This window comes from Anguilla anguilla, chromosome 12, assembly GCF_013347855.1.
Source record: "Anguilla anguilla isolate fAngAng1 chromosome 12, fAngAng1.pri, whole genome shotgun sequence".
In the NCBI taxonomy this organism is placed as follows: domain Eukaryota; kingdom Metazoa; phylum Chordata; class Actinopteri; order Anguilliformes; family Anguillidae; genus Anguilla; species Anguilla anguilla.
The window spans coordinates 34,665,667-34,676,823 of record NC_049212.1 but is presented as its reverse complement, the minus strand read 5'-3'; the positions used below and the strand labels follow the sequence as shown (position 1 = coordinate 34,676,823).

At 49.1% G+C, this 11,157-nt stretch overlaps 1 protein-coding gene across 1 annotated transcript in view; it reads left to right on the top strand.

Moving 5' to 3' along the window:
- Positions 1-7,914, top strand: part of LOC118209999 (T-lymphoma invasion and metastasis-inducing protein 1-like) — a 74,344-nt gene extending 66,430 nt beyond the window's left edge. Inside the window, 10 exon segments of the mRNA XM_035385784.1 lie at positions 794-919; positions 1,218-1,326; positions 1,810-1,989; positions 2,526-2,644; positions 3,144-3,252; positions 3,746-3,804; positions 4,141-4,243; positions 4,823-4,910; positions 5,132-5,304; positions 5,802-7,914. Coding sequence (XP_035241675.1) covers positions 794-919; positions 1,218-1,326; positions 1,810-1,989; positions 2,526-2,644; positions 3,144-3,252; positions 3,746-3,804; positions 4,141-4,243; positions 4,823-4,910; positions 5,132-5,304; positions 5,802-6,496 — 1,761 coding nt within the window. The 3' untranslated portion in view covers positions 6,497-7,914.
- The last annotated feature ends 3,243 nt before the right edge of the window (positions 7,915-11,157 follow it).

Genomic DNA, 11,157 nt, shown 5'->3' with positions numbered 1-11,157 from the left:
TTTTTTTTTTTTTAAGTCACAGAATTCAAGTGTGTAATGCTTTCCTTTGTGGAATAATGTTTCAACATGACACCTGGGGGCGTAGCACTGGGGAGAGTGGTGCGTGGGAGGTGTGTGCGTGTGGGGTGGAGAGGGGGGAGGCTTTAAAAAGCACAGCTGCCGCTATTTCACACACTGTACTGGCAGCCTCTGTGTAGAGGCCACTCAGCAAAAATAAACCCAGAGAGGTTTTTACATGAGCAATCAGAGCCCCGGTCCAAAAGAGGTTTTGTCTCCTCGTGTTCCTCATCGCGTTTTATGAGTTTGAAGTTAAGGGTCTCGTTCGAAAGGAGACACCCTGCAGTTCCTTTAGCTCCGATCCTTCTAAAGCAGTATCAGCCTGGCCTGTAATTCCGACATAATGCTAATAAACTATAATAAATAAACTTTATCTGTAGAGCACCTCGCCTTCTCATACAGAGAATCAAGCAGCTCAAAGTGTTTCACAGTGGAATAAAAAAAGACAATAGCGATTAACGGTTTTGTTAAAGGCGAACTGCAAAAGATTTTTTTGTTAGATGAGCGATTAGCGTCTCGGCCCAAAAGAGGGACAGTCTCCTCACTCATAACAGCGAGTTCCTACAGGTGTTTTATGAGTTTGAAGTGAGGGGTGTAGTGTGAAGGCTGGCAGGGGGGTCCTGGCACACAGGAGCACCCTGCGGTTCCTGTGGTTCTGTGGCTCCTAAAGCAGTGCCCGGCTGGCCCGTAAGTCCGAAATTAACGGTCCCGCCGTCCCCCCCCCCCCCCCCTTCAGCTCGACGTGCTCTTCGGGAACTTGGCGGAGATGGTGGAGTTCCAGGTGGAGTTTCTCAAGACTCTGGAAGACGGGACCAGACTGGTTCCAGATCTGGAGAGGCTTGAGAGAGTGGATCAGTTTAAGGTAAAAAAAAACAAAAGAAAAAAGGAACCATTGTGCCTCTTTAATGTGTGTTTAATGCTGACATTTAGTCAGAGTGTCTCCTGGGGCAGCAGATCTGGCGAGTGAAGTCGTAAATGTGTGAGTGTGTTTATGGAGCAATCGCCGTGTTGCACAGTTTCCGGCCCGACGCTGTTGTTTTTAGCGCTCAGGGACCCCGCGGCGGGAAGGCCAGTGAATGAAGCGTGTTTTTTTTGGGGGGGGGGGGGTGAGTCATCGTTCTCGCTTTGATGAAATATTCCCTGTCCTCCTCCTCTGGCAGAAAGTGCTCTTCTCCTTGGGGGGGTCGTTCCTGTACTACGCCGACCGCTTCAAGATCTACAGCGCCTTCTGCGCCGGACACACCAAGGTCCCCAAGGTCCTCGTCAAAGGTACCCGCCCGCCACGTCCTCCCGCCGTCCTCCCGCCATCCCTCCGCTAACGCTAACGCTTCCCATGTGCCTCCGTCGGAGCCGAGAGCCAAAAAAAACATCTGCGGAGAAAAAAAACAGCGCAGATGTTCTGGCTTCCTTTCGATTTGCGGCCCCCCCCCGGCGCGTTTAGCCTTACACACACGCGCGCGTGCCTTTAGCGAGGCGCTAATCCGACGGCGCCGGTGCGTTCTCCTCCCCCCCCCCCCCCCCCCCGCAGTATTACTGCGGAGCATCGTTTGGGGAGAGTAAAGCTCAGCTCCCTGGGAACAGGCGTTGGGTTGAGTGATTTCTCAGAGACGCCGCCGCACGACGCCGTTGCGGTGATTAAAGGCCTGGACTCCAGGCCCCCAGCCGAGCTGAAGCTGAATTTCGCCGCGGTTCCAGGAACTGTGAGTAAGTCACCGCGCGGATCCGGGCGTGACGGCCTCTTTGTTATTTCAGCGAAGACGGATCCCGATTTCAAGGCCTTCCTGGACGCCAGGAACCCCAGGCAGCAGCACTCGTCCACGCTGGAGTCGTATCTGATCAAGCCCATCCAGAGGGTGCTCAAGTACCCGCTCCTCCTGAGGGAGCTGTACTCCCTCACCGACCCGGACAGCGAGGAGCACTACCACCTGGACGGTGAGTGTGCGTGTGCGTGTGTGTGTGTGTGTGCGTGTGTGTGTGCATGTGTGTGTGCATGTGTGTGTGTGTGTGCGTGCGTGTGTGTGTGTGTGCGCGTGTGTGTGTGTGTGTGTGTGTGTGTGTGTGTGTGTGTGCGTGTGTGTGTGTGTGTGTGTGTGTGTGTTCATATGCATGTGCGCGTGTGTGTGTGTGTGTGTGTGTTCATATGCATGTGCGTGTGTGCATGTGCTTGTGTGTGTCTGAGTGTGTGTTCTACACTGTTTGTAATGGAATGCGTGGTGTGTCTGTGTTCCTGCAGCAGCGATAAGGACAGTAGCACTGAGTGGCTGCTGCTCGATGCTGTTTGCTTATGCATTGCGTTTGGGCGCGCCTGTTTGCCGTTTCATTTGCGGTGTTGTGTTTGTGCGTCTGTTTGGAGGATTTTCAATCGGGGCCTGTTTGTTTGTGTTTGTTTTCTGGGGCTTGCAGTCCTTTGCAGGACCTCATTCGAGTTGTTGTGTCCCCCCCCCCCCCCCCGGCTCAAACCCCTTTAGTCGCGGTGAAGGCCATGAACAAGGTGGCCAGCCACATCAATGAGATGCAGAAGATCCACGAGGAGTACGGCGCCGTCTTCGACCAGCTCATCGCCGAGCAGACCAGCGACAAGAAAGAGGTGAGGCTGCGGGAGGGCGGGGATGAGGCCGCGCGGCACCCCGATGAGTCATGCTCTAGACCCCGCCCACTCCTATGTCATATCCCATTGTCATGGAGGGGGAAAAATATATAAATATCGCCACATTGGATTCAGCCTCTCTTGTCCTTTGATTTTTCACATTGCCCTTTTTCAGACCTGATTCACTGCCCTTAAACACTGATGTGTTTCCCACACATGCGTCTGTTTGCTGGAGTGACTTTGAAACTGTTTATTAGGCTGTTATGTCATCTCTGGGTTGCTTTCCTGCGAAAGCCTATGTGGTGTATGTGTGCATGTGTCTGCTTGCAGCTGTGTGTGTGTGTGTGTGCGAGTGTTTGTGTGTGTGTGTGTTTGTGTTTGTCTTTGCAAATCCCAAACGGGCGTGTGAATGCATGAGGTTTGTGCACTGGCGTGCCTGACAGACAGGGTGTGTGCTTTGTAAGAACAGGCAGGCTGAAGTTGTGTTTGTTTGCGCTAGGTGGCTGACCTGTCGATGGGGGATTTGCTGCTGCACACGACCGTGACTTGGATCAACCCTCCCATCTCTCTGGGGAAATGGAAGAAAGATCCGGAACTGGTGGCATTTGGTGCGTTCGACCGAAGTCCGAGCAACTCATTTTTATTCAGTAACTGCTGCACTGCCAGCTTTTCCTTCAGAAATGCTGGCTAATGAGCTCTTTGTGAATCTGCATTGCTAATGGAAGCAGTTCTGGCCAAAACAGTGGCCTTTCAAATAAATGCCAATTAAAACCTTTCAATCAAAACACCTCAGTATTTGATTGATAGGTTTCTGAATGTCTGAGAAGAGATTTTTTTTCCCCAGAGATAGCATGCACATCAATAAATTCTGTTGATATTTTCTTTCTTTTTTTGCGGTTATATTAAACGGTGAAACGGGTTTTCAGTTCTTTTGTGATTAATGACTGGTTTTTGCAAGGTAATGACCCTGTAAATATAGACCAGAAGAGCGAGAAGACTGGTGCTTTGAGCTGTGATTTGCGTACACAAGGGGGAACACTATATTTTTCTTTTCATTTCTTTTTTCCTTAATGTCTGCATTTCTGTTTCACCTCCTCACAGTTTTCCGAACAGCCGTGGTGTTTGTGTACAAAGACTGCTCCAAGCAGAAGAAGAAAATAGTGAGTGCACTTCATTCTCTTTCTCTCTCTCTCTCTCTCTCCACCATCCACACACAGTCACACACATACACATGCAGTGGCTTTGAGAAGCAGCACACTGCACTGAGTGCATTTCGTTTCGTTGAAGCACTAGTGTTTAAAGCAGCCCTGCGGTGTCATTGGGGGTTTCCATTAGGAGCCGACCTTCGCCGTGCCCCCCCCCCCCCCCCCCATGCGTTTCCACGGCGAATGAGAGCGAAGGCACTGCGCGTTCTCTCCTTTCCTTTTACGGTCTGTGGGCGTGTAAATGGAGCGTGTCTCATCTCTTTCTCTGTCTGTCTGTCTGTCTGTCTCCAGGGCGGGTCGCATCGCGCCTCCGTCTCCGACGAGAAGGACCCTTTCCGCTTCCGTCACATGATCTCCACCGACGCCCTCCAAGTGCGAGCCCTAGCGAGCGCCGGTAAGACCGCTCTCTCTCTCTCTCTTTTTTACGTCTCTATTTCTCATAAACGTCTATTTTACCATTCCTGCTTGTCCTGGGTGGGGGGGGGGGGGTAAATATTTGATGGCGCGGGGCCTGTGTGGAGCGTGCTGATTAGCGCAGAGGTTCGGGGGGGGGGCGGCTTAGGCCGTCGGACGCAGGGAGAGAGGTCTGGAGCTCTAACTGCAGAGCTGCGCCTCCAGCGCTAGCCCGTTAGCGTCCCTCTGCTCACACGCGGAAAGCCAGCTTTTCCGCTACGGAGAGGCGGCTGAAGTGATCGCTGAATCATTGAAGTTGAATAACCGGAGACCGCAGTGGGTATTAAGCCGTGTGTGATTGCGTTTATCATTTAAACAGCAGTCTTTGTGCACCGCTATTTAAATAAGATCCCATTTCGGGGCTTCAGAGTAATGGAACTATTACGAGACAGGCTTTTATAATAGTTTTGGTTCTGAAATCAATTTGCCGTGGATCAGGTGAACTTGGGCTTGAAAGGGCTTGAGTAATTATGCTAATCCCGTTTGTGGACCTTTTTTTTTTTTTTTTTTCACCCCGCAGATGGAGAGGGAAACGCAGTGTGCGAGATTGTTCATGTCAAGTCTGAGTCAGAGGGGAGGCCCGAGAGAACATTCCATCTGTGCTGCAGGTGAGCATCATGGGTACTGTAGTCCAGAAAGGTGGCTAAGGGATGTACAGGCATTTGAAGCAACAACAACTTTCAACTTTTTCGCAAACATGTCAGCTTGTATCAACAATTAAAAAAAAATATATAAGAATGAATAAGAATGCAAAAATTCTTAACCCCAGCACTGGTGTTGTGTTTGTGTCTCGTTTTTGACATGGCGTTGGCTTTTTGAAACCCGACAGTTCGCCAGAGAGTAAGAAAGACTTTCTGAAGACCGTGCACTCCATCCTTCGGGACAAACAGCGCAGGCAGCTCCTGAAGACGGAGAGTCTGCCCCCCAGCCAGCAGTACGTCCCCTTTGGGGGGAAGCGGCTTTTTGCCCTGAAGGGGGCCCGTCCCACCATGAACAGAGCAGGTAGTCACATAACCAGCATTCTACACAACTTTGTACTCAGCTAAAATCATTTAAAGAAAAAACTTCATTTGAATTATAGCATTGATTATCTAAATCAAGAAGTAAATTCATGTCAGATGAAGGTTAATCCAGTAAATTCTGGAAACAAGCTGAAATTCTGTTTTGAATTGGCTGCATAGAAACATTGCCTTACATTTAGGCAATTAGCAGATGTTCTTATTCAGAGTGACTTACACGCATTACTTTTTTTAATGTACAATCAATTTGCAGAGCTGGATATTTTAATGAAGCACTTCAGGTTTAGTACCTTGTACAAGGGTACAACTGCAGTGCCACAACACAGACTCAAACTCAAACAACCATTGAGTTCCCAGCTCTTATCTATTATACTGCATTGCTGTCCTGTACTACACATAGACCCCAGTCTGACTGGTGCTGCAGTAATAGTGATAATAGCACAGAGAATAACCCCCTGGCTTCTTGCCCCACACGTGCAGTTTCTGCCCCGGCTCGGACCCTGGGGCGACGGAAGCTGGTCCGAAACCGCTTCACCATCGACACGGACATCGTGTTCGACGTCGGGCCGTCCGTGGACCCGGCGGAGCGGCCGCCCGCTTCCCAGCAGCCTCAGCAGGAGCCGCAGCAGCAGCAGCAGCAGCAGCAGCAGCAGCAGCAGGGCGTGATGGGCGGGGACACGGATCGCTGGGTGGAGGAGCAGTTTGACCTGGAGGGCTACGAGGACCAGGAGACGGACGTCGTCAAGGAGACGGACATCCTCAGCGACGACGACGAGTTCTGCCTGTCCCCCTCCACGGAGCCCTCCGGGGAGGATCTCGAAATCGAGACCCCCGTCAGGGGCCTGTCCCTCGAAGGAGAGGCGCAGGCGGAGCAATGGGGCGAGGCGGAGGAGAAGGAGGGGGACGAGGAGGGAGAAAAGGAGGAGAAGGAGGGGGAGGAGGAGGAAGAAGAGGAGCGTGTGGGCAATGGGAGTGGCAAGGGTGACGGCGAGGGTGAAACCTCGGAGGACACAGTGTCCCAAATGAGCCCTGAGGACACGCACCCCCCCCGGGTGTCCCCCTCGCGGAATCAGCGGACCGCGTCCGGCCTGAACGGGTCGGCGGAGGGGGCCGAGGAAGAGGAGGTCATCTGGGTTCGCAGGGACGAATTTAACACCCGGAGCGACGAGGTCTGAGAGCCGACACAGCGCCAGAGGAAGAGGCTGACAAACCTGGCTTCCTCCCTCGCAAAGCTTGAAAGAGCCTTTACAAGAAAACCTACAGCCAGTTTCCCCCCCCCCCACCCCCATACTCCGCTACACCCTGAACACGGAGCGATGCCGTCCGCCTACAATAATGAACAGCCTATCACAGCAAACGATTTTATAACTGACGCTGCGTCAGGACCAAAAAAAGCCCTGCCATTCTCGATCTGAGCAATAAAGGACTAATGCTGTCAATCAATAAGAGTAAAGTAGTCCACTTGAAGCTTTGCGAGAAGGACTCGACTGTACAATCATGACGCGTAGAAGAGCGTCGGGACGAGCGCGTTTTCCCACGTGAACTTGGGCAGCTGCTCTGAACCGTGACTTGTTGCCAAATTTATATTTTAGGAGCGAATAAATATAGCTGTTTTTTTTTTTCTGAGAGAGGTGCAGTAGTTCTATGATGCTTCAGGGCTGTGTGTTATTTATTTTGGCTTTTAGGGCTCTCTTTAAAAGGTGTAAAATAAAAAATAAAAAATCCTGTTCTCATTGCATTGTGTTATGGCTGCGCACAGGTGACATTTTAGAGCACAAGTCTTTCAGATGAACACACTTTACAGCGAAACACCAGTCTAACAGCATTCATCTCTGTTTGGTTTTTATGGTGAGCATATGGCATATATTGAACAACTCCTAATAGTTTTTTTTTTAAAAGTATTTTAAAATGTTTCATTTGTACTTTGTTTACATTGTGTCAAACTCCGCAGTATTAACCTTTTCCACAGAAGATAAGGGATTTATTGTTATTATTATTTTATTTTTATTTTTTACTAATTTTAACAATCCTGTTTTACTTGAATTTATTTTGTATTATATTTTCATTTAGTGTCTTTCATTTTGTCAGCCCATTGTGGTTCGTACGGACCTCCTCTGGTCCGCACATAAGCTTGTTTAAAATATATGTTTTTTACACTGATGTTAGTCATTAAAGGCACATATTTGGATGTGTTGAAATAGCAGAAAACAGTCATGTAATAAATATAAACTGTCCTTGAAAAGCTTTTTGTTTAAAGAAAAAGAAATATATATATACATATATACTACTGTAATACTGTACATATCCAATGCTTATAAGAAGTTGGAACAAACCTTCATTTTTACTTTTATTACCTTATAAGTGAAATCTTACCACTATACACAAAATATATATGAAATATTTTAAATAAAAGAATGCAGATGTTGAACTACAGTCCTGAGGGTAAAAAATGATTGGAGTGCAAGCTGTGGAGGTTAAACATAGGAATTCATTTATAAACCTACACAGTGCACTTTTATGGCTGGGTGTTGTTTTTTTAAATATATGTACATACAGCTGTATTGATATTTCAAATAAATTGTTTCCTACATAAGGTTGGGTGCCTCAGTGTAATTTCTAAGGGAGCTTTGATTCACATCATTCAGTAAACAACTAAATATATTTTACTGCATATCGCTTGCAGGACAAGTAAGCCTTTTGTGAGTGACTTATGCCTGGCAAAATATTACAAGTGGGATTTTCTTGTATTTTTTCCCACTCATAAGGCACTCAAAGGCTTTTGTTATTTCTACAGGAGATTTCCTTTCTCTTTCTAGAGACTGATACTGATACTACTATTCTGGTAAGGCCTGGGTACTTGCGAGGGAGAAGCAGATCTAGTCAAGTAGATCTATTTGATGTGCAGCACGGGGGAGTATTTCATGAAGCAGGATTACTAAGTCAGCTTGATAACTGCGCTGAGTAAAACCTGGAACATCTCCTTTTACTTCAGTCCATGTTCCAGATTTGGGAGGGTTCCGGGTTTTACTCAGTGCTGTTATCCAGCTCACTCAGTAACCCTGTTTTGTGAAACCAGGCCCAGGTCATGGGGTGCAGTGCAGCTGTCTCCTGGGACAGAGTCTCCCCAAAGCCGAACAGGGGGGCTGTGACACAGGGCAGCACCCCTGGACCCTGGACTGACGTTTTGAATTGAATGATGGATGTTACCGTTGCTCGAATCGACAGAGCGTCTGGCGGTAATCACTGGACTGGGCCCGAAGCGTCGGCCGTGGTTAGTGTCACAGGCAGGGAAGGTCGGGGTGGAGGTGGGGAGGTTGGGGAGGTGAGTTTACTAGCGAAGCTCTGTGGGGGTGGGATGGGATGGGGTGGGATTGGGGGGGGGGTGCTTGAGAGAGGCTGCTGCAGGGGTGGGCAGAACCAGCAGAAGCTGGCAGGGAAGAGATGAGTTTAAGAAGCAGCAGAGAAAGGAGACGGACAGATGGTTTGCTTGGAGAAGGGGGGGGGGGGGGGGGGGGGTGGTTGTGTGTGCTTGGAGGGGGTGGGTGGGGGGATGCGATTGCTGGCACATGGTAATCAAGGAGCGCTGAACCACGGAATGAAACGCTGGCGGAAAAGCGAGCGAGAAGAAGTGAAGCTAATGCCGTGGCAGTGTTTGCAATGACAGGCACAGGTGCCCCCCCGCTGGGGTAAATACTGGTTAAATTCGGGGTTGGGGGAGTGGGAGCGAGATGGACTGGCAGTCCCGGGCGTGGGCCTGTTTGAAGAGTACCTGTGGAAGCAGGAACAGGCACCGCCACTTCCTGTCAAACCCTAGCAGGCAGTCGTGGATGGAGAGGTGCAATACAGACGTGAGCGAGAGGTAGCATCTCTGTGAAAAGGGAAGGGTTTAGGAGAAGAACACAGACCCCTGCATGAATAACAGCAGGACAGGAACTGAAGAACTACATTACCCATGAGCCCCCGGAACAGGGCTGAGGACCCCAGGGCACAGGGAAGCCCTCTAAACAGGGGTGGGGATCGTACAACATCCTGAGTGTCATCCTCCAGACCTGAGGTTTGCAATCCCAGTGCTGAAGAGCAGAATGATCTGCTGCTCTCTGTTCACACTTTAAAATCAGCTACCATTCCAGACCCAGCAAACCAGGTGAGTCTCTGGTTAACTCTGTGGTTCTTAACTTTTTGATTAGTTTTAATTAATCAATTAAGTGCTACGTAACAACTGAAACCAGCGAGTTACTGCCAATGCCAAATATCGGCGGGAGTCTTGCAGGCAAGTCATGACTTGCCTAGCAATGGCCTGGGGAGGGAATCAATCATTTCAATCAGTGTTGTTGATCTGCACCTCCAAAATTTACCAATTGACCATAGTGCCACCCCACAGAGCTGACACTGCTGCAGTCCAGATTCACTCACAGATCATAGATTGAGTCCATGGTTGTGCTAAAAAGTATTGCTATCCGTGAAGACAAAGGCCTGTCCACTAAGAGTGTGTTATTTTTAAAGATGGTTTTTAAATGTCTTAAGGGAATATGCCTTCAATTTTCAACCCATCCCACATGCTGTAATTCAGGTCTACCTTAATCTGCTAATTGTCAGAAGCTGTGACTGATTAAAGCCAATTTCACACCTGCTGGTGCAATTATCAGGGTTTAAAAGCATGTGTGTGAGAAGCTGGAGGTTATTTTGGGAGAAACAGGGGTGTTGATTGGTGTAAAGCTGGGTGTGCTTCCTTTGTGTTTGGCAATGCTCCCTGGCTAAGATTTTATTTTTTTAAATTGATCTTTGAGGAAGAGCAGCAGTCGGTTTTGTCACCCTGTCATTTAGCCTTCCACCTGGGTGGCCCACTGAACGGGGGCGGGGGGGCGCCCCCGTTCAGTGGTTCATCAGGTTCATGAGCCTGTCGTGGGACGGCCGTGTGGTGCAGTGGTTAGGGAGCTGCTGCTGTTGCGCCCTTGGGCTTGACCTTGACCTTGACCTTAACCAGTATTACTACAGCAAATATTCAGCTACTGGTAGCTCTGGGTGAGAGTATATGTTAAATCAGGCATGCCTAACTCTGGTCCTGTGAGGGCCCGTATGTGTGCGGGTTGTTGTTCCAACCAATTACCGTTTAGTTTTAGTTTTCTGACTGCTCTATGCACTACGCTAGTTCACTCCTGTATGTGTGGCACTGTAAAATCTTTAGGATACTCTTGCAGCCTGCAGCTGTAGCTGGTGCTCAAACTAATATCAGATCGTGATGTGATTGAGCTAATTAAATAATTAAGAGCAGAAGTTGGTACAAAATCTGGAAATTACTTGGCCCTTGTCACTCACCACTGTGTTAAATGCAAAAATGTAATGTGTATTGGGGAAAAAAACAAATCTTGGCTAATTTCAAGTAGGATGTCAGGAGTTCTATCTAACACCACATTGTGCCACAATGCCCCCAACCCCTGCATCCTGACTTGCCTCCTGTCATACCCTATGGGCCATGTCTGAATCAGCACACTTGCCTACTATTGAGTGCACATTTGCCTACTATTTGAGCATGCAAGCTGTATGCAACTTGTATACTCAATAGCGCTCATTCGAACAAAGCCTTAGCTTCTATCAGCAGGCCAAGATCCTTCTGTGGCTGGAAAGGATGTGGGAGCTTGCGAAGTGACTGTATCCATGACCCCCCCAGCCCTGCCCCCCATTTGATTCCCGATGTAAGTCCTGCTATCTTTACCCCCCTCCAAAGCTGACTCTATAGCATATTTCCTTTCATTCGTTCTTCATCACGGAACAAAGGGTCTGGTGTGTGGCCGATAAGCGGGAGAGATCACTCCCCCTCTCAGTCGCGCTCGCGGAT